Source organism: Puma concolor, chromosome C1 (genome assembly GCF_028749965.1).
Source record: "Puma concolor isolate L17-30 chromosome C1, mPumCon1.1.hap2, whole genome shotgun sequence".
Classification (NCBI taxonomy): domain Eukaryota; kingdom Metazoa; phylum Chordata; class Mammalia; order Carnivora; family Felidae; genus Puma; species Puma concolor.
This window is the reverse complement of record NC_141674.1, coordinates 2,200,205-2,225,787: the sequence shown is the minus strand read 5'-3', so window position 1 is coordinate 2,225,787 and position 25,583 is coordinate 2,200,205. Positions and strand designations below refer to the sequence as shown.

The 25,583-nt window shown below is 59.6% G+C and overlaps 2 protein-coding genes across 3 annotated transcripts in view; both read left to right on the top strand.

Moving 5' to 3' along the window:
- Nucleotides 1-6,211, top strand: part of CEP104 (centrosomal protein 104) — a 35,370-nt gene extending 29,159 nt beyond the window's left edge. The window contains exons 20-21 of one of the 2 annotated variants that reach the window (XM_086715481.1): nucleotides 2,700-2,784; nucleotides 3,765-6,211. In XM_086715481.1, the coding sequence (XP_086571607.1) occupies nucleotides 2,700-2,784; nucleotides 3,765-3,877 (198 nt within the window). In that variant the 3' untranslated portion in view covers nucleotides 3,878-6,211. Of the gene's footprint in view, nucleotides 1-2,699; nucleotides 3,235-3,764 lie in introns of those variants that run through there. The other variant, XM_086715480.1, reaches the window with a different exon arrangement.
- A 6,207-nt stretch (nucleotides 6,212-12,418) lies between these two features.
- On the top strand, nucleotides 12,419-23,763 carry LRRC47 (leucine rich repeat containing 47). Its single transcript, XM_086715482.1, has 7 exons — nucleotides 12,419-13,075; nucleotides 18,454-18,912; nucleotides 19,777-19,893; nucleotides 20,430-20,545; nucleotides 21,093-21,195; nucleotides 21,510-21,599; nucleotides 21,761-23,763. Exons 1-7 carry the CDS (start codon nucleotides 12,452-12,454, stop codon nucleotides 22,007-22,009), a joined length of 1,758 nt encoding a protein of 585 aa, XP_086571608.1. The 5' UTR covers nucleotides 12,419-12,451; the 3' UTR covers nucleotides 22,010-23,763.
- The last annotated feature ends 1,820 nt before the right edge of the window (nucleotides 23,764-25,583 follow it).

Below are 25,583 nucleotides of genomic sequence, written 5' to 3'. Positions count from 1 at the left end.
GGCTTCCGGTTCCCACCCCCCTCCTCCCTGGGCCCCCTGCTCTGACCAGAGCAGGTCTGAGGCTCGTGTCGGTGGTTCAGCTGACACGACAGTGGTGATGTCCTCCACGTGCCAGGCAGGGCGGTTCTGGGGACCTGCCTCTGGCTCCGTCGCTTCCACTCCAGCCCCCTTAACCGCTGCACCTGCAGTTCCCCACGGGTCCCGCCACGGGCTCTCCCTGCCCCAACCGTCTGGGATGTGCCCATGAGACGGCTCAGACCCAGCCGTGCTCTGCAGCTCGCCCTCGACCTCTGAGAGCACATAGCAGACGGGCCTGCACCCATGCCGTCGTCCCAGGCCTATCGTCCCTCTCTCAGAAAACGTCAGATACACAACACAATGCGCGGCAGAGCAGAGGGGCCCGCAGGCACCCCTCACGTCCCATCGCCAGCTCGTGTGGCCGTGGGCTCACAGCCACCCCTGCCTCATGTGCACCCAGCTGTGGCTCCCCGCCCAGGCCACACTGAGGTGCAGCCAGACAGCACGTCGCTTCCTCTGGAAATGCTCTGCCTTGAAGCTCCAGAAACAGTGCTCGTGGAGGCGCTCTCGAGAGCATACCCCAGCCTCCCCTCGGGGTCAGTGTTCCGGCCCTCGCGGAGGCCGCACGTGGAGACGCTGGATGTGTTTCTAAGTAGCCTCCTCTGTGTGCTCTGTTTTAGAGTTTGGTGAGAAGCGGTCTGCCTGGCAGGGTTTCCCGTGGGCTGGGTTTCCCGTGGGCTGGGTTTCCTGTGGGCTGGGTTTGTGGATGGCCTCCCTCCCGGCACCGTTAAGAGGTCGTTCCCGCCCGGTTCCTATGAATCGCAGGTGGGCTCTATAGGCCGGGTCCGTTTAAACCTCAGACTTGCCCGCAGCCACTTCTTAGCCAGTGGCCCGCCCTTCCGTGACCGGGCACATCCCACGACCTTCAGGGACCGTCAGGTCCACACAGCCCAGCCTGCCACCCTTCAGTCATCAGCTGGGCCGCCGCTTCCGAGAGAAGCGTCCCTCCCTCTGCCCTGCAGTCGCTCCCGGGCGAGAACGTGTGTGCCTCCCGCATGGTCCACGGGCTGCACAGGAGCAAGCCGCTCACCAGCGTGTCCCTTAGTGTCGTAAACATGCAGACTGAACCGGTGTCCTGCAGCCCCTCTGAGGCCTGAGTCGCCTGGTCTCTGGCCAGCGCAGCCTCTCGGGCTCCTGGCCTTTTTGGTCGGACCCCGGTGTTCTCAGCACCCCCCGGCTGTTGTCACGGTCTGCCCACTCCATGCCGACCCTGCCCAGGCCGGCCCCGGACCTGGGCTCCCTCCGGTGGAAATGGATATTTTAGAACAGCATCGGTGTCTCCCATGCTCACAGCTACCGAGTTGGTCACTGTCGCTGGCCTTCCCGATGGACAGAGCCGGGTGAACATGCTAACATGACCACCTCGTGAGTTCAGCCGAACATTTCCGACGCATCCTGTGTCTCCCGGCGTCCCCTTTCCCCAGCCCAAGGGTTGGGTTCTCAGAGCCCCGGAGATGCCAGACCCGCCTGCCACCCGTCGTCCACGCGCACTGCGCGACCCCACACGCAGCACGTGCCTGGCGGCAGTGCCCAAACTCGGGGCCGCGAGTCCCCGTTCACGTCCTTTCCGTGTCCCCTGGCGGTGGGGGGTCCACGAGCTGTTTCACGGCCACAATGCATTTACAGTCACCTGCTTTATTGTGTATTCGGTTTTCAGGGGGGGGGGGTAAAATTAAGTCCTGTAATTATATAATAAACACTCGACCGGTTCTGAAGTCTGTAAAATGGGACATATGCACAGAAGAACAGAGAGCAGCTGCAGTCCCTGCCCCTGCCCACCACCCCTCCTTCCTAACAGGGCCATTTTTAGTGGTTTTCCCTTTTAAAAGTCGTGTAAGTAGTCCTCACGTGCACACGCCTTCTCTCCGTTCGCATGTGAAACTCAGGCTTTGTGTCCGGGGTCGGATTTCTACCGCGACACTAGCTGTCACGGGACACCCGGTCCCTGTGTGGCTGCCGTCATCTCCTGCTCCGTGCGATGCAGACCTCAGCCCCTCTCCTCCTGGCAGCTGTGTCCCCCGGCGTCCGACAGCTCGCGGCTCCAAGGCCGCCAGCAGGCCTCTCGGACTTCTCTGCTTGTTCTCGGTTCAGTGGTCCATGCCTGCAGCCAGTCACCACACGCTTGGCGGCTCAAACATCCTTCTATGATGTCAGTTTCTGTGGGGCAGGAGTCGTGGGCACAACTGAACGGGTCCTCTGCTCCAGGAGTCACCAGGCTGCAGCGACACGTAGACTGGGCCGCGTTCTCATCCGTGGGCTCGGCTGTGGGGGGGGGGGTCTCCCGAGCTCCCCCAGTGCTGGCAGAATTCTGTCACTACAGGACTGGGGTCCCTGTTTTCTGCCGGCTGGCAGCCAGGGGCCACTCCCCGCTCCTGGAGGTCACCCTGCCCCGTGTACTCCCCGAATCCACTCACGTGCACGTGCTTATGTGACAACAGTCCGAGCGCGCTGTGCTCGGAGGTGACGAGGACCGAGGGGCTCCGCGTGCCGCGTCAGGATGTGAGGTGCGGCCACGTGGGGAGCTGCGGCCGCCTCTGGTTTCAGGTCTGACAGGAGCTCAGCTCGTCTGCTCCCTCTCGGTCGCCTGGTTGACGCAGCGTGTGCCTCCTCTTTTGTTTCAGGCGTGGAAGGCTCACCTCATGGGCCCTGCCGGCTGCACGATGAACCTGCGCAAGACGCACGTGCTGCACAAGGCTCTGCCGCCAGGTGAGTCCTGGGGCCTTGCTGCACGTGGGTGCCACGTGGCGGGGTCCCCGCACCTCTGGGGTCACACAGACGTGCTTCCCTCCCGTCTTCGTGTCCGGCCGATGGCCCCTAGCGAGTAGGCTGATGTGTGCCCAGACCTCTTGTCGTCAGCACCACGCTCGCTCTTGCCTGAGGGCTCCCGCCGCGTCCTTCGGGCGCACGCCCCTGCTCCCGGCTCTCTGCATCGCCAAAGCCGAGCGCTTGGAAACAGACGGCTAGTAGACTCACAGATATCGCCGCTCCCTGCCTCGTAAATTGTAATTGCAGCTGCTTTGTGTTAGATTGAGAACGCCGACAGGAAAGCAGGGCGTTTTTCATTAGAAAATTCTTCCTGACGAAAAACCGTGGACGGACGTTCTTACTTCAGGGGCGTTAATAAGTGAGAGAATAATAAAAACGAGTGTGACGGGATGTGGGCTCTGGGCTCCACCTGCCAGATACCCGGCCGAGGGCTGAGTGTGGCTGATGCCCCCCCCCCCCCCCGCCCTCGCACCCGGCCACCTCTCTCATAACGGAGGGAATATGGGCACCTGGAGGGGGGGCCTGCCCGGGGCGACTCAGCCTGGAAGCGAAGCTGTAGTCACGTGGCTGCTGCTTTTCTTCGTTTCTGGAGCTGAGTCTCTACAGCCGACACCCGGGTAAATGAGCAAGTTCTCTTTCTTCCTGCCCTCGGGCCAGGCGTCTCCTCTGAGCCCGTTGGGGACGCACGAGCCTTGCTCCTCAGCCCGGCAGCCAGCTCCCACACGTGCCCTGCTCAGCCGGGCCGCCTGTGGACCGAGTGGCCGCTGTGCTGCCCCCTGCAGACCCCGCTGGTGCTCTGCTTCTCCCCAGAGCCTGATGACACCTGGCCGCCATGCCCTCGCTGTGGCTTGGTGCTCTGTTGGTGTGTTAGTCTCCCTGCTGACACGGGGCCTGTGTGTTGTGTGTTGTGTGTCCAGCAGGTAAAGGCCCAGCCACGACCAAATCAGGGACCTCCGTATCCAAGGTCGGAAGCAAGATCCCTACCCCAAAGGGACTGAGCAAAAGCTCTGGCAGAACATACACAAAGCGGTGACGTGACCCACATTCTGTCTCCTTCGTCCCCACGAGGGACTGAGCAAGTTTCTTGATTGCGAACCATCTCTCCTAAGATCCGCCTTTGGACGTGGCGACCCTGTGCTCCGCCCCTGCCGTCCCTCCGCCCATGGCCCTGCTGTCCTCAGCTGCCACTCCCTGTGAGGGGCTGACGCAAGAGCCTGCGTCCGGGGTTCAGACCAAGCTCAGCGCGGTTTGAAGCAACCAGGCTTCTGGCCTCCGAGGCCGCCGTTGCCAGAAGCGCAGCCACTCCGTTTGAAGGGGACCGACCTCCCTGTCCGGGTCGGGTGTCCTGCGAGCAGAGCGCCCTCTCCTCAAGCGCTTGGAGTGGTTTCCATAAAGGCTTCGCTATAAACCTCGTGCACGTCGGTCTCTCACGTGGCAGAATTTCCGCAGGGCTTTGGCTCACTGGGCCGCGCGAACCAGCCGGAGAGAGACGGCGGGCACGGATCTCGGCGGGCGCCGGCCCCTGCCCAGCGCACCTCCCCACTGTGTGCGGACCCTGCACCTCCCGCCGTCACGAGAGGGAAAGCCGCACCTGCGGTCGCCACGCATGGGTCCCCCTGCAGCACCTGCCCCGCTAGGGCCCCCCCCCCGACCCCCACCCCTGCCACCGTGCGGAGTGCTGGGTCCCGCCCGACCCCAAGCTGCAGCCCCTGGGAGCCGAGCCTGCCACCCTGTGGCTCCATCGGAGCTCTCCTCCCGGTGCTTCCAGCTCCTTCCTTCTAGAACCACACCTGTGGTTCTAGAACAGAGTTAGGACCCGCCTCTCCACCGATTGTCCTGCACCCTGAACACGTGTCGGTCAGAACAGCCCTCTCAAAGCCCTGAGCAGGCACGGCCTCGCCCTCGACCCTGGTGGGGAGCAGCCGCGCTTGGTTAACACGCGCGAACGAGGCTTCAGCGCGGACCAGCAGACTCGGGTGTCTGCTTTGGGCCTGTCCTGCCCCTCACAGATCTACGAATCGGAGCCCTAAGTTCATTTGTCTCAAACACGCCCCGTGACACTTCAAACCCCAACATGGCTTAAAATGAAGAGACCAGCCCTCGTGTCCCACAGAAGCGGTTCCCGGGCTTCGTGTCCAGGTGGCCGCGGGGCAAAGCCAGGGTGTGTCTGAAACCTGCTGGGAAGCGTCCCGTCTCCCTTGTGCCGGCCTGCGCTCCCTCTGCCTGCCGGGCCCCCAGAGACCCAGGGAGGCCGGCCCTTCCCACCCCGCCCGCGGCCCAGCATGCTTCCGTTCTCCCGAGTGGTAGGCAAGTAGACAGCAGGCCTCCGGGGTGCCGCTGAGAAATGGGTGGGATTTGTACCGCGTCATCAGCATACACACCTGTTTACTTCCCCGCCACGTGAAAGAAAACACGTTTCAGAAAACCCCTCCTAGCCGTTGGAGCAGTGCGTCCCCTGAGTGGGTTAGTGACGGGGAGTTTGCACTAACCACTCTCCGTTCTGGGTGAACTAACACTTTCTCATATGGTTGACTCAAAATACAGCAAGAATAGGACGAAGAGAACTGCCTTTGCAAAAAATAACTCAAGAAATAAGTAGTGGGGAGAAAGAACGTAAACCTTCATCAGACAGAGCAGAACACAGACGCCGAGGGAAGTGGGACGCGACCCCTCCTGGCTTCACAGACCGCGGCCGCGACCTGGTCCCTCCTCCTCCAGGCGAGCCGCTCCGTAACACGAGCAGTGATGAGAAACGCTGATCGAGGAGCCATTCTCTTCCCTCTAATCAGCACTTGCAAAAAACATGTATGTAATATTTTCCATATATCGTAACTTCAAAAAGATTCATAAAAATATTTCACTTTAGTGATTGAACAGTTGGATGCGTTCAAGACCGGTTAGCCTTGCTGGTTACAGAAGGAGCGGGCGTTTCTGTCGAAGTGAGCCCTGCTTCGCGGCTACAAAGAGCTTTGCAGAGTTAGAGGCTATTAAGGAACTGAAAACAAAGGACAGGCAATTCTGAAGGAAGCATAGGATCCCTTGGCCATTTATAAATAAAAATGTAAATTTGGAACAAGAATTAATAATTTTCACTATGAATATGTTGCGGATATTTATTTCTCTTATTTTCATATTTCAAAATATTTTAATTTAAAAGAAATGTGTCTATAAATTTGGCATCAGAATACACATGTAAATACCTTTAATGAAAATTTTTAACTTTTTAATGTTTTAATATAGTTTTCTATTTGTCTTTATTTCAGGCACCAGAATTATAGTATCTAACCCATATATTTTTGTTGTTATTTCAGGGCCTAGGGGTCAGTTTACTCTGAGCATGTTAACACAATAAAAAGGTCACAAAACATCCTGTCGCTTTTATTTCAAGATTGTAACTAAAAGGTGAACGAGTCACATGCACTCTGGCCCACACCGGGCATGGCTGGGGCGGGTTGGGGCGTGGGGGGGGGGGGGGGGCGAGCCTGGCCCCACGTGGGGTGTGTCGAAAGGAGTTTCCCGCTGAAGAAGCTAAAGAATTTTAAGTGCGTGTAAATTGGAGAGAATCACTGACCCGCTTTATCTTGTGGGACAAAGTCGGAATGTTGAGGGGGGGAGGGCTGCACTTACGGTCTCTGCACGGGCTCTTCCCTTTTGACGGAGGAACTTTTGCCAGCCAACAAGGCTATTTTGCTTTCAAATAAGTAAAGCGGCAGTATTTCCTCTGTTGATTTCTGGAGTGTTTTTAAGCTTTTATTAGTTTTGGTAATTGTATAATTGCTACTGTTTTGAAGTTATAACGTACAGGTGCTAGGTGTGTGCACTGCACGAGTGCAGGACGAAAGAGCACGCTTTCCAAAGAAGCCAAGGGCAAGCGAGGGGCGTGCGCTGCACTCACACCTGCAGAGATGTGCGAGAGGGAAAGAACCCGTCCGTGTGCTGTTCGAATTAGATGTTCATTTGTGCCGTTGCGTATTTGCTCTTAAAACCTAGGCCCGCTGAGCGGTTTGGTGCGTGTGCAGCAGCCTTCCTGGCTCTTGCCCCTCGGGGCTTTGGGGCCTCCACCCACCTCATCCCGGATGAGGCCCGGGCTGAGCCCCCTGGCTCTGAAATGCAGGCCACCAGAGAAAGTGGTCAGTGGGTCGGTGACCTTCTGTGCTGCTCCTGCAGAGCGTGTCCCCCCGGGGTCTCCCGGGACCTTTCGAGGCCCGCACGACACAGCTGAGGATATCCTCAATGGTACACAGGGACACCGGCTTCCTGGAAGGCAGTGAGCCCAAATGTGCACCTGGGTCGTGATGGGTCAGACCAGGGAGGCCCGTGGACAGCAGCTGATCCCTGCCTCAGTTTCCCCTCTGTGGAGTGGAGCCAAATAGAAGGTGCTGAAGAGGCCCAGCCTGGGCAGTGAGTCTGCAAGTTTGGGGAGGGAGCCCACACTTAAGCTGAGGGGTCCCCCCAGCCCTTCATCCCTCATTAGGCTGTAGCAGCAAGGGGCTGGGGAACAGGGAGACCCAGGCATGGACCACCCCCTGCCCACAAGGGCTCAAAACCCCACCGAGCTTCCCAGACCCCAGACCTGCCCACCTGAGTCACTGTGCTGGGATTCCAGGGGAGGGGCCTGGAGAGTGGGGAGGGCTGAGGTCAGACTCCCCATTGGTTGGATTTCCTTGTGCACAGGAGGAGGTCATCCCTAAGCAAAGCCCTTTTGTGTGCTGTGGTCCTGCAGGTTGAGGACCCCCCAGGACTCCCCAGGAGAGGTCCTGGTACCTCTCAGTGTCCTGGGACCAGTGTCCTGCCTGAAGGTGGGGGACATTGTGGGAACCAATGCCAGGGTTCTGGATGGAGATCTCTCTCTCCCCATGGGGTAGGGAGCACCTTGGGAGTGCTGTTTACCAAATTCCGGGATCCTGGAATGCTGGGGGGGGGGGGGGGAGGGGCGCAGTCCCTGGTGGCTGGGGGAGGCCAGAGGGCGAGCCTGCAGATGTCCGGGCCTGGCTCCAAGTCTCAGCCTGGGCGGGGCTGGGACAGAACAGGGCCAGGAACAGAAAAAATAATCACTTACCTTCTTCCTATTGAAAGTTTAAAAGTTTGCTTTTTAACACCAACACCTGTCACCTACCTGGAGCTGATGTTTTGTATTTTCTGCTCCTGGACGAGGTAGAGATTTGTGAAACGACACAAACACAACAACTAAACAACCCGTCTTTGGAATCCAGTATAATCATGAACGTCCGTGCACGAGAAAGGTGCATGGAGACACTTACAAAGATGGAAAACACGCAGACGACAAAGGATCAGTACCCAAAAGACGCGGAATTCCTACTGTCATCAGGAAAGGGACCGGCAGGCCTCCAGCCAGGCTTTCTGTGTGAGTGAAAACAGGTAGGTAATTCCAGAACATGGCACCCAAGTGTTCTGCTCCTGCTGGGACAGGTCATCGTGAGCAGAGTTACTGATGGCACACACTCACCCCCTCATGGTCCCACAGCTCACGAGTCTGACGGGGTCTCACTGGACTGAGACGGGGCTCAGCGGGGTGCACCCCTTTGTGGGCGCTCCGAGCAGAACCCGGCCTCTAGAGGCACCCCCTTTCCTGAACCCGGGGCCCCTCCCCCCACATTCAAGGCCAGCACCTCAAGGTCACCGACTATCCACCTTAGTTCCATTCGCAGCTTCAATTCCCCTGTGCCATAAAACCTAATACGCTCCCCGCTTCCGGGGTTAGGACGTGGACTTTGTTGGGGGCCATTACTCCGCCCACCGTACGTGTAAGGACACCACATGACTAATGTCTACATCACGTTTCAAAAAGGCCCTCACAACCCGGAGGATATTCAGAAAAAGTTTAACAAAGATTACTGATGGCGATACCAGAAAAAAATAACAATACTGGCAGGCACTTCAGTATTTACATAAAAACAGTATTTTTACTAAAAGTTGTTCACAATTCATATGACAAAAATATCAGGGCAACTTAATATCCAATGCATTTGAAATAATTTATAGGGGCGCCTGGGTGGCTCAGTCGGTTAAGCGTCCGACTTCGGCTCAGGTCATGATCTCACGGTCCGTGAGTTCGAGCCCCACGTCGGGCTCTGTGCTGACAGCTTGGAGCCTGGAGCCTGTTTCAGATTCTGTGTCTCCCTCTCTCTCTGACCCTCCCCCGTTCATGCTCTGTCTCTCTGTCTCAAAAATAAACATTAAAAAAAAATTTTTAATAATTTATAAACATGTTACAAAATATGAAGTGAACTATAAATTCACAAAGGTAAGTATTAAGTGTAAGTAACCATTCAATAAGCAAATAAAATAGAGGATAAAATTTATAAAAATATTAAAAAATGCTCCTTTTCATTCCACGCTGGTGGGGACGTAGTATTCAGAGAAGACTCTGTGTGTGGAACGACACTGTCTCTAATGATAATGAGAAGCAGTTTTTTCCACAGGAAGCACCTCCCGTGTGTCCCAGGAGCCCTCGGAAATGCCACTGCTGAGTTATTCCGTCACTTTCCAAATCATCCCGCAACAGAAGCTTGTGCCTTCTTGGTCGGTACTTTCTTTCTTCTCTTGAGGATTAGGCAGGTATACAAGAACACTTCCTGAGCAAGTGCAGGTCACTTTGTCAGATTAGCAATGCTGACTCAGTGCATAGTTTAAATTTTCAGAATTTTTAAAATAACAACAGCAAACCACTGGAAATGGTCCGGGCTCCTTCCAGATCTCATTGATTTGGTGCTGTCTTTCCTCATGGTCACAAGATGGCTACTACAGCACCAAGGATCCCATCCTACTTCCAGTGTGCTAAGCCAAAACAAAGGTGGTTAAGAGAGAACGGGCTTTCTCCTCACATGCCTCTGTCTTCTCAGGAAAGAAAAACTCCCCAGGAGCCCGCAGCAGAAATCCATTTTGCTTACGGACCAGGTTGAAGTCAGTCTATCCTCAGAATAACTGTTGGCAAAGAGACTTCCGTGACCAGCCCTGATTCTTCCCCTGGGGCAGGGCAGGCGCCACCTACACAAAGCCTTGTGGGAGCAGAGGTGGCGGAGCTCAGCCAGGGCAGGAACTGCAGAGGGGATGAAGCAGAGACGTTCCGTTGTGGCGGCGGCTTGAGAGGATTCAAGGCTGAGTTCCTTCCAGCCCTGACTGTGATTCTAAAGAACTTTCCCTCAACACCGATGGAGGCTTCCATTACAGATTCACACTTAGGTGCCTCCTCCTAGTTCTTGCCACATGACCAGGAGGCAGGCACACCAGCCCAGAGTGCGCACTGGGTCGTTGGCTCCCTCGCCCCCTGCCCACAGCGGATGCACTCCAGCTACACTCCGGGCAAGCAGTTTCACTCGGTCGCCCGTCCCTTCCCTCTTTAAAAGCTGGCCCACACAGGGGCGCTGGGGTGGCTCAGTCGGTGAAGCGTCCGACTTCGGCTCAGGTCATGATCTCACACTCCGTGAGTTGGAGCCCCGTGTCAGGCTCCGTGCTGACAGCTCAGAGCCTGGAGCCTGCTTCACATTCTGTGTCTCCCTCTCTCTCTGCCCCTCCCCCTGCTCATGCTCTGTCTCAAAAATTTAAAAACAAAAAACATTAAAAAAAATAATCATGATAAATAAATAAATAAATAAAAGCTGGCCCACACAGCGTCACAAGGTTGGCTCAGAGGCATTAGCGGGGCTCCAGAGAAACAAGTCACTTGCTAACCACCTGCATAATCTGTTGGAGACCTGTTGGCAGTGTTCGGGGGACCGGAGGCCCCCTTGCTTTACAAGGTAGTAAACTCGGCCTTGCTTCTCAGGAAACGTCTCAACACTTGGCTGCCTACGTAGACTTACCACATAGGAACGTATCCCTAAATAATATCACCTTGAGCTTGACGTGTTTTTAAGCCATGCAAATGGAATCACACTGCATATCCTTCTGCGCGACCTTGAGAATCACCATGCTGTCGTCGCCGAATACTCACTCCCGACGCGCTCACCCATTTTAGGAGATGTCTCACCCAGTACTGATCCATTCTCCTGTTGATGGACATCTGGTTTGCTTCCAGTGTTGGCTACTATAAAACCATTAATGTTCTCATAGCCGGTCAGGAGGGCAATATAAATAGCATGAGCTGGTGGACTCATTCCCAAAAATCTACTCCGGAGAAACCAAGAAATCCCTGGGGAAGGCTAAAGTTCTGCGGCGCTTGGGTGGCGTGGCTCTAGCAGGACGCAGAGCACGAGGTCCTGCAGGTTCTGAGCTGCAGCCAGCTCGGAAAGGAGGGCCAGATGCAGGCTCCGAGTTCTGCCCCCACTGATGCCTGTCCTTCACAGATGGAGTTGGTCGCAAAGGCAACCAAGGCAAAACACCATCTTTCCTCTGGGTGACGTGCTGCGGGGAGGGGGGCGGGTTCCCAGTTAGCCCGAGGACCCCGCTGGAGAAAAATACGGCATGTTCACAATTTACTTCTAATACTAGACAGCAGACCATCCACAGCTGCCTGTCACGTGGATGAATCCCAAAGGCATGGTGTGGAAGGAAAGCAGCCAGGCTCGGCGAACACCCTGCACATCATACAGGAAGCTCTGATGTGTGGTGTCCGGGCCCAAGAAAGCCACGCCCCTTGGGGCACCAGGGGGCTGAGGAGACGCAATAACCTGTTTCTTGTGCATGATGGCTACACGGATGTGTTCAATTGGGGCAAAATTCAAAGTGTGCACACTTTTCTGGGTGTAGATCACACTTCAATACAAAGTTCAAAAATTCCAAAACAAAACGAAGCAACGGAACCCCCCCAACCCCTGGGGTGGGGCGTTAATGAGCAGAGGGGCAGCTACCCTGAGCTCGCACTCCCCCTTCCCTCCTCCAACGCCCCAGCTGGAGTGGTGCCTGACCAGGGAAAACTGACCCATCCCCAAGCACCTTCTCAACCCTGCCACCCACTCAACACCTGGGAACTGGGGGCCATCCCGGGCCGACCCGCAGCCCAGACCATTAATTAGGCCAGAATCTCTCTCTAACCAGGGGCCAGGCCTCAGTCATTGGTAATCTCCCGCTTCTGATGCGAGAGCCACTCATCTGTGGACGACACAGCTGCCCTGGGTGCTGGTGCAAACCAGGAGATTCGATCCCAGACCCCTGTGCGAGGGCGGACCTGGGGTGGAGGGGCTGTCGGGGCGATCAGGGCGCGGCGCCAGACCCGGGGAGACGAGCGGGGCGTGGGGCCGGACCGGGGAGGGGGTCGCGCGGAGCGCGGGGCGGGACCCACGGGGCGATTGGGGTGCGGGGCTGGACCCGAGGGGCGGTCAAGGGCGATCAGGGCGAGGAACCGGACCCGGGGCAGCGGGAGGCGAGGGGCTGGACCCGGGAGGCGGGTCGCCTCCCCAGGACGCGCCGCTCCGCTACGGTGACTCTTCGAGGTGCGGCCTCCGGAGCGCCGGCAAAGGCCCTCGGCCGCCAGGAGGCACCTCTCTGCCACTCTTCCCCGGTAGGCGCCCGCCCCGCCCCTCCTCGCTTCGCCCCGCCCCCTGCGCGACCAGTCCCGCCCCGCGCGTTCTCTCCTCCCGGCCCGAGCCGGAAGTGACGCGCCGTGCCCCGGAAGTGTCCCGGGAGCTGCAGCGGAAGCGGCGGCGCCATGGCGGCGGCGGCGGCGGCTCCCGTCCCCGAAGCCTGGCCCGAGCTGGAGCTGGCGGAGCGCGAGCGGCGGCGCGAGCTGCTGCTGACGGGGCCCGGGCTGGAACAGCGGGTGCGCGCGGCGGGCGGGCGGCTGCCGCCGAGGCTCTTCACGCTGCCGCTGCTGCACTACCTGGAGGTGAGCGGCTGCGGGAGCCTGCGCGAGCCGGGTCCGGGCCTGGCGCAGGGCCTCCCGCAGCTGCACAGCCTCGTGCTGCGGCGCAACGCGCTGGGGCCCGGCCTGAGCCCCGAGCTCGGCCCGCTGCCCGCGCTGCGCGTGCTCGACCTGTCCGGCAACGCGCTGGAGGCGCTGCCGCCGGGCCAGGGCCTGGGCCCCGCCGAGCCGCCGGGCCTCCCGCAGCTGCAGAGCCTCAACCTCAGCGGCAACAGGCTGCGCGAGCTGCCCGCCGACCTGGCGCGCTGCGCCCCTCGCCTGCAGACCCTCAACCTCACCGGCAACCGCCTGGACTCCTTCCCCGCCGCGCTCTTCCGCCCCGGCGCGCTGCCCCTGCTCAGCGAACTGGCGGCCGCCGACAACTGCCTCCGAGAGCTCAGCCCCGACATCGCCCATCTGGCCTCGCTCAAGGTCAGCGGGGACTGCGAGCCGGGGCCCTGGAGGAGCGGTGGGGAGGGAGCTGCTCCCGGGCGAGCCGTCCCGGGGACGCCGCAGTCCCAGCCGCCCTCCCTCCCGTGACCGGGCTCCCCATCCTCACGTGGTTAGCTCAACAGCAGGGCCCCACGCCTAAATTTCTGTGTCTTCACGCATTTGTGAAATGATTCAGTGACTCTGGGCGGGGGGGTACCCAGGCAAGGCCCGGAGATGTGATTTACCGGGATTTCGCATAATGCCACACGGTGTGATTTCCTGTATGCTGTTCCCTTCGCCCCGACGACCGCCTTCTAAAGTAAGAGCTGTTATTCCTGGTTTCCCGAAGGCCGGAAGGGGTTGCCGAGTCCACAACAAATCATTTGGGCTTTTCTCTAGACTCCGTTGTCCAGAGGCTGCTAACGTACTACTCCCGTTAGGTCTGCAGGCCCCAGCGTAATGCTGGCTGAGACAGGTGTGCAGGAGAGGGGAGGATGGACGTTGCAGAGCCCTGCCCTAACTCCAGTCTTGAGGCTCCTGGGCAGCCCTCTTTCCCTGTGTTCCCTTTTCCTTTTGTCCTGAAAAAAGCAGGTCTTTGTTTCTTTTTGCTCCTACTTTTCATCCTTCTCATGCAGACCTTTTTTTTTTTTTTTTAATGTTTATTTGAGAGAGCATGCACACACAGGAGAGGGGCACAGAGAGAGAAAGAATCCCAAGCAGGTCTCCGGGCTCAAATTCCCAAACGGTGAGGTCGTGACCTGAGCTGAGATCAAGAGTCAGGCATTTAACTGGCTGAGCTCCCCCCACCCCCCACCCCCCCACCCCCCCCCCCCCCCGCCGGGCACCCCATGCAGACTTTTTTTAAGCAGTAAAATGTGTATACAGTTTAGCAACTGATCTATTTCCAGCCGAAGTTACTCTTAAGGTGTTGCCACCTAATTTAACAAACGTGTATGTCTGTGTAAAGATGTGTTTGCAAGCGTGCATGAATATGTGTGCACGTGTGTGTGTGTGTGTGTGTAGTTAAGAGAAACGGACGAGGCTTCTCAGCAGAGTGCTTGCTGGCATTTCCAGAAGAGGCTGTGGGGGGTGCTCCTGGGACCTGTTGGTCACCCCCGGCTATAAGGTGTCCCTTTATGGCAGAGGTGTGACGGGTGATGTACAACGCTGCTCACTCGGGTCTGTTCGGTCTCTTGGTTTTCCAGAAGGTTGACGGGCCAGGTGTGTAGCTGAGCGCGGTCCCTCGAGGGCAGGATCGGGTGTTGTACTTCACCGGAATCGCTTGCCAGTGTGTACGACTGCTTCGTTTCAGACGTTCTGTACCGCGTCCGTGGTGCCCACCGGTGACGCGTGTGGCCTTTATCGTGTGCAGACACCTGCATTCAGGTCAGGGTGCGTCCCCTCTGCTGAGCCCCCTGGCCTCCTCCACTCTGGCCGCTGCTAGGCCCCCATCGGCTCTCCTCCCCACGAAGACGCCTGTGTCTTGGGGAGGGTCGTGCCAGAGCCGCTTGGAATCCCTCTTGGACTCAGCTGTCCTTCGGGGGCCTCTCTGAAACGATACCTCCGTGAGGAGCGGTACCAGATCCGTGCGAGGCCGCGTTGCCCTGTGTGCGCGCTGGGGTCCTGAGTACAAACGTGTTCTCGTCCTTGTGGGTGCTGCGGGGAGGCGGCGTGGGTGGAGAACTGAGCTCACAGGCGGAGGTGGGGGTCCCCTCAGCGTGTCCTGGCGTTGCTGCCGGTTCCTGCGCCTGTGAGAGAGACTGGGGACGGCCACAGTGCCGTGAACAGGGGCAGTGGTGCTGCGGTCACCGTGACTGAGGACCGTGCCAAGACCTTGTGGCCGAAAACAACACCAGTCATGTCACGTGCTGCGCGTTTTCCATCCCGGGCTTGCCATAGATCACATGTGCTCGGGGCTGGGCTCCGCTGCGATGCTGTGCCGGCTCCTCTGGCCCCATGTCATCTCGGCTCCTCTCCCCGCGTGGCAGGGTGGCCCAGTTCTCCAACCACAGGGCTCCTTGAAGAAGGGGCTTGGAACCAGCACCCTGGCTCCCACTGCACCCACTGGTTAAGTGAGCGAGCCCAGTCCAGATTCGTGGGGAGAGACGCCACACAAGATGTAAATGCCCAGAGGCTCGGTTCCACGGGGGCCACCAGAGTAGCATCCCACGGGCCCCCACTTGTCCCCTCACTTCCCCTGAGGCAGGGAGATGCGTGCCTCATGCACCCTCCCCCAGGAAGCTGCCCCGGATGGGGGCCCCAGACCCTCTTCCCCACTCCCGCCACCTGGGACGAGGGAGCCCGAGAGAGCGCTGCGTATCCACTGTGCCATAACCTCACCACCTACTTAACTGCCCGGACCCAGCCCGCCCTGTCGCCGTCCTGCTGTCTGGCCATCCAGCTTGGCTCCCCATGGGAGACCTAAGAGAATCTGGAGTGGTTTCTCCTGGTGGCATGTGTCCTTGCTCTGGGGTTCTGTCACCTGTGGTGCACCAGGGATGATGGCCCATTGTGTCACCCTTGCCTTTGTCATAGGCGACTGACTCAGGCCGGGGTGCTGGCCTTCAGGGCTGACAGAGGAATGGGCCTGGCAGCTGGAAGCCGGCTGGAAGGCCACACCAGCCAGGCCTTCCCCTGTTTCAGGGCCCGTGCTCACTGGGACCGTCCACGTGGCTCACAGATGGGACTCCCACTGTGGTCAGGTTTCCCAGAGAAACCAAACTTTGCATGTGAAACCCCTGTCCAGCCCCAAGGAGCCCTTCGTCCATCTCTATCTTTTCAGCAGGGCAGAGGTGACAGGCTCACTGGGTGCCCGGGTCACGTCTGGGTCCCCTTGGCCAACACGCCCTTGGCTGACATGTTGTTTTCGGTTCGCCCATTCGCCCAGCCGGGGATCTAGGACCCCCCACCCCAGCAGCACATCCCAGCAGAAGGGATGTTCCCAGAAGGCAGTCAGCGGCCTCACCCAGGTCGGAGATGCTTGTGTTACCGGCAGGAAGGGAGTAAGCGGGTGTCCTCGTGGGTCGGCTCCAGGCAGAGGCAGGTTCCTGGACGCCACTCCCTTCAGCCTCTGTGCATTTTGTACCTTTTGGGGATTGGCACTTACAGTCCAGACTCCACTTCCTCCGTCGGAAAGCAAGAGTTCTGTTCCCCGGTCCTGCGTGATTTCAGCCGCGTACAGGCGTTACCTGTCATCTCGGCGTCTCCTGAAGGTCCTGTCTTCCATTAGTGTTGCTTTTCTAGGCGTGAGACCTCATGGAGTCTGCTGCTGTGGTGCCCAGCGCCAACGGAGTGCAGGCTTGGTGTGGGGGGCGGCTTGTCCTCTTACGTGCAGGTGTCCGCATCACTACAAGGCCCCCACCTCTAGAGCCTGGCACAACTTCCCTGATCTGCTGCTTCCTCCCCTCCCTGTTTATACTCCCACAGGGTCGCAGCACAGGGCCTGAAATGTCCATTATTCGGTCATTGTTGCCTCTGAAAGCAGAGCTCCCCTGGCCCCCCAGTAACCCCACACCTTTGTCCTCTGTGGAGACCTCCCGGCCTGCAGCGGCTGTGGCTGAAGTGGCCGGGCAGTGAGGCCCCGTCCCCCAGTCTCCCCTCCTTGCCGGCTCTTCCTCTGCTACCTGCGCGCTCTGTCTACCCGGCTGGCTGGTTCCGTACAGCAGTGAGGGCCGTCCCAGTGCAGTCCTTGAGCCGGCCAAAGCCCCCTGGACAGTGCGGCCGACTCAAAGCTGGCATGTGCGGGGGGGGGCTGACCTCAGAATGTCAGCCCCTCGCTGCCACTCACAAGCCTCCGTGTGGCAGAGACCGGGACAGGCCGTGATACAGTCCATTCATCCCCCACTCCCATTCCCACTTAAGCCGGGGAGAAGGGCCCAGTGAGGCACGAAATGGGCACAATTGTACGAAATTGCGTTGCCCACAGCCTCTCAGGCCCCTTGGTCCCCCAAGGTGACTAAAAGTCATGCCTCCTTTCCTCGTCCCCATCCTGAGTGCAAGATGGGAGCCTGCCGCCCTGCTGAGGCCCCAGCATAGCCTTTAGAGGCTCCTCTGCGACACCGTCCCTTCCCCCAGCTCTGACCCCCTCCTCCACTCTGGCTCCCCGGCTTCTCAGCAGTTTGATGGCCTGAGCCAGGACAGCTCTGTTGGTAACTGAGTCTGTGAAGTTCTGTCCGAAGCCCTCTGTACCAGCCAAAGTGGAGGCATCTTCTGGATCATCAGAGCCCCTGCCCCCTTTCCAGTTCGTGATGAAGTCTGTCACCCTCTTTATCCGGGCCCGTTAACATCCCAGCCAGAACCAGGACTGGTCAGCGGTCTCGCCCACCAAGTGTGAGCTCTTGCCGTAGGTTTGCGTGCAGATGGCTGCCTGCCGGTGTGCTTTGACCCTGGGTGCAGTCCAGACAGGCCCCCTGTGCCCCAGAGCTCTCCCCAAGCCGCCCTCCCCCGCGCTTACTCCAGCTGACCAGATAGGAGGGTTTCTTCCGAGGCCCTATGCCCCCTGTCTGCTCTTAGCCATGCCGAGCAAGGCCAGGCCAGAGCTTCCCACTGGCCCAGGAGGAGAACAAGAAAGGGGCTCTGTGCACGGTGCCCCGCGCTGCCTGGGAGGAGAGCAGAGGGGACAGCGGCTGGCCTCTTCCTGGGGGCCTGTCCTCTACCCGGCTGCAGAAGGGGAAGCCGAGACCCCACGACCGGAAGATGCTGCCTCGGTGCCCTGGGGTCTGACCTCGCTCCTTAGTGTTCCTCCTGCCCCGCCTGACCCCTCAGGGCGGCCCGTTGGTAACACGTCTCTGTGCTGCTGATTCCCGCACACGGTTTTGTCAGAGCCCAGGCAGCAGGAGCGGCGGTAGGTTCTTGTGCGAGGCTTCCATGCGCCTCTTTAGGCTGCGACACCCCTCCCTGGGTCCAGACGCAGGCCGAGAGCAGGCCAGGGTCGGAGCCACTCTGCCGTTTTGTGCGCGCAGAGTTGGAGCACCGTGCACCGTGTTCCTGCACGAAGGGTGATGCCGTGTTCTGTCTGTTTAGTTCGTCTAATTTTTAAAATCTCAGCACCGTTTTGTGGGGAGCGTGTTTCTGAAGCACGCAGTGTTCATGACCGCACGTTCTCTGTGTCCTGTGCTCCTCCTCTAACCTTGTCCATTGGGACAGTTGTCACAGGGAACTTGCAGGGGAGCAGGAAGAGGAGGACAGGCATTCTGTGGGGACCGTTGGCAACCACCGTCCCCCCCCCCCAGCCCCCCGTCCCCCTCAGGGCTCCTTGGTGGCGGTAGTGGGCGTCAGTCTGGGCACAGACCGCAGGGGAGGCGGGGGTGCTGGAGGAGGCGGCACGGCCCCGTGGCTGGGTGGGCTGCGTGTGACCGGGTCCTCTGTGTCCCTCGCAGACGCTGGACCTCTCCAACAACCAGCTCAGCGAGGTCCCGGCGGAGCTGGCTGACTGCCCCAAGCTCAAGGAGGTCAACTTCCGGGGGAACAAGCTGACGGACCGGCGGCTGGAGAAGATGGTCCGCGGCTGCCAGACCAGGTCCATCCTGGAGTACCTGCGCGCCGGGGGCCGGGGCGGCGGGCGGGGCGGGGGCAAGGCGCACGGCCCGGAGAAGGACGAGGCCCGCAGGAGGCGGCGTGAGCGGCGGAGGAGGGAGAGCGGCGAGGCGGAGGACGAGGCGGTGGGCGACGCCGGCCGGATGCTGCTCCGGGTGCTGCACGTGTCCGAGAGCCCCGCCCCGCTGACGGTGCGGGTCAGCCCCACGGTCAGGGACGTCCGGCCGTTCATCGTGGGGGCCATCGTGAGGGGCCTAGACCTGCAGACGGGGAACGCGCTCAGACGGCTCCTCACCTCCCAGGTGGGTGTGCGCGGCCCGCGGTGGGGGGGGGGGAGGGGGGCGAGGTGGCCCGGTGTCACGCTGTGCATGGCGGGACCTGGCTCCGGGCACGGGTGAGGATGACACCCGCTGGGTGCGCCCCAGGGCAGGTCGGACCTGGGCCTCGGCCCCAGGAGGCTGCCTGCCTGTCAGCTCGTCCAGAGAGACCCTTCCAGGCCTGCCTCGTTTCTGAAGGCTTTGTTGCGATGGGAGATGAGCGTTTCTCGAGTTTCTGACGTCTTGGGGGATGGGATTTGGGGTTTCTGTAATGAATTGCACAGTTGGTTTCATAGAAGACAGTACGGAGATCGTCAGCACTGGCCAGCCTGTTGTCGTGTGAGCTGTTTAGTTTTTGTTCGGGTTTTAGCTAGCCGAACTTCCTGATTTGTTTTTGTATGCAGTCTGCCAGCTTTTAAAGTAAAAACCCCATCTTTGAAGTTTGCAGACCCCCCCTCCCCCCCCCCCCCCCAGTGTGGCCCGTGGGGACAGAGGCAGCTTTCTGGAAGCTCATGTTCAGGGAGGAAGCAAAGGGCACTCCCAGCCGGGAGTTTAAAACCCAGAGATCGGTGTTTTGGAAGGAAACCATGCTGGGGTAGTTTTCTTTTTAAGTCCTACTTCTGTTTATTCAGTCATAAATTCTAGTTCAAGGAGGGTTCTTGGAAGTCTCAAATACTCTGTTCCAGAGTTAGAGAAACAAGAAATTCTGCCAGTAAACAGATAAGATAATCATCCGGGGAAGTTTCCACAAAGTACATTTTTGGCTGGGGAGGCTGAGGGGGAGGCCAGGGGGGCAGGGCATCGGGGGCAGGGCGCTGAGCTCTGGGTGCCTCGGGCCGTGTGTTGCAGACCAAGCTCCACGAGGAGCTCTGTGAGAAGAGAACGGCCGCCACCATCGCCACCCACGACCTCAGAGCCGTCCGCGGGCCCCTGCTGTACGACACCCGCCCGCCGCAGGACCTCAAGGTGACGCCCTGCGCCCCTCCCTGCCTGCCGCTGCAGCGGCCCTGTCCGCGTGCCCCCCTGACAGGTGCGCTCTGGTGACGCCAGTTCTGAGATAGAATCTCAGGCTGCTCCTGGCGGGTTCGTCAGGCCCGTTGTAAAAGTGAACTCCTCAGGGAAGGTAGCAGCTGGAAAGTGGTTTCCTTCGTGTGGTCACTTTTAAGCAAAACTTGTGGTTTATAGCAAACCGCAAAACCCCTCGTGTGGAGCTGATCTTCGTGGGCCTGGCTGGTCCAGGTCTGCCCCCTCCCTCGGGTCGTCCAGGGGCCGCGGGCCTGGGAGATGCCGTCGTTTGCGGGTGGGCTGGAGGCTGCGCTCCGCCTTGAGGGGACGAGTGGTGGTGAGGTCCCCGAGGGGCGCTCATGCATGCCGGAGAGGGGCCCCGTGGTCACAGGGCTCCCCGAGGGAGAGCCAAGAGGGGACGTTGATACCAATGGCCCAGTGAGCACAGGAGGCCCCCCCCCCCCCCCGGAGCTCACGGAGGAGTGTCCGCCCCACAGATCGTCCCCTTGGGGCGCAGAGAAGTCAAGGCCAAGGACCTGGTGCGGCAGCTACAGCTGGAGGCCGAGGAGCACAGGAAGCAGAAGAAGAGGCAGAACGTCTCAGGCCTGCACAGGTCAGCGGGCGTCCCCTCGGGGCGCTGCCCCACCCCCGCTCGCTCCCAGGCTGACTGGCGTGCATCCTTCTCTTCTCCTCCCCAATGTTGAGAAAACCTCCCAGACCTCGTTCCCCAGGCTATTAGGGACTCTTGCCTGGGGTGAGACCAGCGCTGCTAGGCCTCTCCTCTCAAGGGCCCCGGGGCTCAGATGCCACTTTGGGGAGAACAGTCTTTCTCAGGTGCAGGCTCTGTGGCCTGGAGGGACAGCGGGGTCCACGCCGGATGCACAGGGACACAGGAGGGCACTGCGGTCACCCCCTATGTTCTGTCCATGTGACGCGGGGCACGGGTTGGTGAAGGGCGACCCGTGGCCACAGAACCAAGAGGGCACCCAGCCTGCCGGCCACCGTTCCCGTGTGAGCACAGGCTGTAGAATGTCCTTCGTCCAGAGCTGAGGACACATTCGCTGGTGTTGCACCGACTCTGTGTAAAGAACCGATTTGTCCGGGCCTCTAGGCACGTTTTCTCGTAGTGTCGTCTCCACTCTGTGTTTCCTCCCTCACAGGTACCTGCACTTACTGGACGGTAAAGAAAGCTACCCCTGCCTTGTGGATGCAGATGGCGATGTGATCTCCTTCCCGCCCATAACCAACAGCGAGAAGACGAAGGTAGGGTGCCTCTGCACATGCGCGTCTGGGGCTGTTTCACGTGCAGACTTAGCACAAGCGTCAGTCGTCCAGTGACGTGATGTCCCATGGGACGGACGCGCAGGCCTGAGAGCCCGGGCTGCTTGCACAGAGCTGGGCGTCCCCGTCACACTCAATGCCGCACCAAGGGCCCCCGTGTGCACGGCGTTCTGGCTCATGCCTGTCTTCGGGAAGGGGACAGACACTGTCTTAGAGGCTTTTTTTTGGAACAGTTGCTTATGTCTTACTTTCAACAACCTTATTCTTTTCTGAAATCCTTCTCATTTCCTTTTAAGATTAAGAAAACCACCTCAGATTTGTTTTTGGAAGTAACAAGCGCCACGAGTCTACAGATATGTAAAGAGATCATGGACGCCCTGGTGCTGGTGAGCCAGCCTCCTCATCTCGCCCAGTCGGCGCTCTGGCCGCGAGGCACCGATGACATGTGTCGTCCCCCCCCCCCCCCATCTTCCTGCCACCCCTCGCATGGCTGCCTTTGCTGCGTATCTTTCCTGATCACCTCTAAAAAGATGTTTTTCTTTTGCAGAAAATGGCAGAAATCAACAAATATACTTTAGAAAATAAAGAGGACGGATCCGTTTCAGATACTGAAGCCGACACACTTTCTGGACAGCTCCCGGAGCCCAGCTCGAACACAAGTGCAGACAAGGCTGGGAACGCCTCCCTGGTGGTGGAGCAGGTCCGGGTGGTGGATGAGGAAGGGCACCTGAGGGTGGTGTACCCCTCCAAGACGGACCTGGGCCTCGCCGCTCCCCACGTGACCGTGATCCGCTGAGCCCCGGGCCGCGGCAGGGCGTGTGTGCGGTGCTGTTATGTTGTTTGTTAAGTTTCACCTCGGTGGTTTTTAAGATGCGCATCCCTTGCTTTTCCAGACGATTCTGTCACAGATGATGCGGTGTTGTCGCGTGCTTAGGTGACTTTGCCTTTCGGCACCAAACTGATTGTACTAACGCTTTGTATGAAGTTTCTCAAATACTGGAGTGAGCCGTTCAGGATGTTTGTTCCGAAATCACGTAGACACAGCGACTAACGTCATTCAGGGGAGAAAGACACTGATTGGTTTTGCTATTCAGATCTAAACTGGGAAGCTGAACAATGTGCGTTTTACAGAACCACACAATTATTTTTCTACGATACAGCAGCTTTTAAAATCGCACCGAACCAGTAGTGCAGCTTAGAGGCCTGGACTGACGCCATGTCCCTAGCTGGCCACAAATCATCTTTTTATGAAAAGAATATTTTTATGTGATCTTGGAATTGGCAAAGGCATTTTTCTTAATACTGTGGATGCTTTAGGGGTAGAGCCGCACAGGTCCCTCGTGCGGCCCTGGCAGGGCAGAAAGAGGATCGGGGCTTTGCTCGCTTGTGCACTCGCACCACAGGGACGGGCAGATGTTGGACCATGCAGCTCAGGGCCAGCACGCAGGTTTCCGGTGCAGAACAGGCTTCACAGACGCACAGGACACCTCTGCCGTCAGCTGGCCCAAGGACGGACAGTGGCCATGGCCGCATGAGGGGTGAACTGTTGTGCAGCATCTTGTGTTTTAGGGATTTCCAGTTTTGAATGTCTGGGCCCATAGACCACCAGTGAGAGTGTGTGTGTGTGTGTGTGTGCGTGCGCACGTGCGTGTGTGTGTGTTTACGTGTGTGAGCACACACACTCCTCCTTGGAGGCAGAACGTGCTTGCAGCCAGGCACCAGCCAGCCACAGAGTAGGTGGGTTTTACTGGCCTCTGCCTCCTAGGCGGCCTGGATGTCAAGAAACTGCCTCCCTGGCTTTTGTCATTTACTGACTCCGTCTGTTTCGTGTTCTGTGACTTGCAAAAGACGAGCCGTGTGTTCTGCTGATTTGGGGAGCATTTGCAAGAGGCCACGCTGAACCCAGGCCCTTAGCCGCCAGGACCAGACACGTGTGAAGCTTGAGCCTCCTCCTGGGTGGGGGAGGGGGCGGGGTGGGCACACTCACAAAGCCACTCGGTTCTCTCAGAGCTCAGCCAACCTGCTTTGTAGGACAGGACCCAGCTGCCTTGAGACCCTGTCCCGGCTCTGGTCACCTCCAAGCCTTCCCGTTGGCCCCTGAAGGCGGCGGCTGCTGGGCTGGGCTGGGCTGGGCTGGGCTGAAGCAGGTGCACCAGGGTGGCTCTGCCTGGTCTTGGGAACCCCAGACCTGCCAAATGTCTGTGTTCGTGGCTCTGGCTTGTCATCTCATGAGCCTTGGGCGATCGGGACAGCAACTGCTGGCACCATGGCCGACTCGGGGTCTGCAGCTGGGCCACGGCCGAGCGGTTCTCTTGGCTCCTGGCACTCGGTTCCGTGGTCAGGCCCTGTCTGGTCTGTGACCTCGCTGACGTGGATGGAGACGCCAGCCCCGCCGCCTGTGACCCAGCTCAGCCCCGGGTGAGATGCTGGATGTACTCAACTCACCGCAGAAAGAGGATGGTCTTCCCTTGGCCGGCCCAACCCACTCATAAACCCGGACACTCTTTCTCTTTGCCAGCGCGGCCCTCTAATAAACATTTAATAAGAACATCTCTGCTCCTCCCCAGTGAAGCCTTTCCTGCCAGTATCCCGGGGAAGTGTCTGTGGGGAAACTGAGGACCTGGACCCACCCCACCCCACCCCCACCTGCCAGCAAAGAGCAAGAGGCACTGAATCATCACAGTCTCAGCCCAGAGAGGCTGCTGGGCTCTCCAGGCCTGGGGGGGGGGGGGGGGGGCAGACCCCCACCTAGGGGCAAGATGGCAGGGCGCCACATCCCTTTCCCAGCATCCTCCCCTACCCCCCGGGCCGGAAGGGGGCTCCCCAGGCTATGTGGCCCCAGGGGGCCATGGGGCAGGAACCACCACCTCTGTTGCAGCCAATCCGGCTGTGGCCAGGCCCGGGGACCACACCTGAGCGGGGGGAGGGGTCGTGTGCACCAGAGGCCGGGCTGCTGGCGGAGCCCAGGGAAGGGGACGCTGTGTAGGGAATGGACTGTGCACCCCACTCTCACCCGGGGGCTTAGGGGCCTCAGGGCACGAAGTCCGCATCAAACGGCCCATCATCTGTCCCCCGTGGGGACCCCAGTCCAGGGAGTAGGTATGTGGACCCACAGGGCTCACTGGGCGGGGCTAGATGAGCTGCACAGGCTGAGGACACCTCCCTCCCCTGATCCCGCCAGCACCCACGTGCCTGGACAGCACCTGCTCACTGCCCCTCCTTACCCCACCCTATCCTCCCGCCCCTCCCCCGCCCACTGTACTCCAGCCTTGTCCCCGGCCAGTTCCATCTGACCTGCCCTTCAGCAGACCCACTCCGTCCTGCCCTCCGGCTGCCCATGGAGCATGACCCTAGAGCCTGCAAGGCATTTCGGGAGCTAGGGAGGCCAGAACGGCCGTAGAGCGAGCAGCTGTGGGCCTCCTTTCCGTCCAACACCCCAGCCCGGCTCTCGGCAGCGGCTACACCCAGCCTCGGGGAGGCCCAGCCCCTGCACCTCAGGAGCAGAGTGCCAACCTCCTGGAGTCCACGGAGGCCATGCAGCCCAACTGAGCCCCACCCACCCAGTGCCCACCCTGTGGTGGCTCCAGCTGGGGCACCAAAGTTGGGCTGGACAGACGTGGGCCTGCAGTGTGGAAGCCCAAACGGAGCTGGGAGGTGGAGTCTTTTGGAGACAGGTGCTGAGGCCCAGAGGTGGGGGGGCTGGCTGGACCAGACCCTCTGCCGCTGTCCCCTAACCAGCCCTCCTTGCCCCCAGCCCGCAGCCGATCGCTACTGAAGCATCGCTGCTTGGAGACCCCCGCCCAGGACAGACCCCACCAGGTGCTCCGCTTTCCTGGTGGACAGGGCCTGGCTGGGATCACCTGGGTGCAGCCCTGCCCGACGGGCAGGCCGGTCTTTGCGGGGGGGGGGGGGGGGTCTCTGCCCTTCCCCTCCAGCTCAGCCTCAGACACACGGGCTTGCCACGTGGCCTTCAACCTCAAGCCCCACAAGGACAGTGTCTGTCCTTCATCTCCAGCCCTCAGTCCTTGGGGAAGAAGCACTCTCCTAACTTTGTGTTTCTGCCACAAAGGGTCTGCGGGGCCAGAGATGTGAGCTTGCGGTGGGGTGAGTAGGTGCGGGTGAGCACAGGCCCAGGAGGGCAGGTCTCGGGAATCCGCTGGGCAGGCAGGAGCAGCCTGAGCCTCGAGAGTCCGTTGGGCGAGGCAGGAAGACGTCCCGCCACCTGCCAGCCCTCAGGCCGACCCCCAGGGGCTCGCTTCCCACCAGAGGGCGCAGCCGACACACACGGAGTCCCAGAGCCAAGTGGGAGGAAGGGCCCTTCCCAGAAGCCTCCCACTGTTGTCCGAGGGCCTCCAGCTGGCCTCACGTGG

Bases quoted from the DNA above. Each gene is read 5' to 3' on its own strand.
- LRRC47 (XM_086715482.1), top strand. From the start codon at position 12,452: ATGGCGGCGGCGGCGGCGGCTCCCGTCCCCGAAGCCTGGCCCGAGCTG. The intron at 18,913-19,776 runs GTGGGTGTGCGC...CGTGTGTTGCAG, and splicing joins GACGGCTCCTCACCTCCCAG to ACCAAGCTCCACGAGGAGCT. The intron at 19,894-20,429 runs GTGACGCCCTGC...TCCGCCCCACAG, and splicing joins GCCCGCCGCAGGACCTCAAG to ATCGTCCCCTTGGGGCGCAG.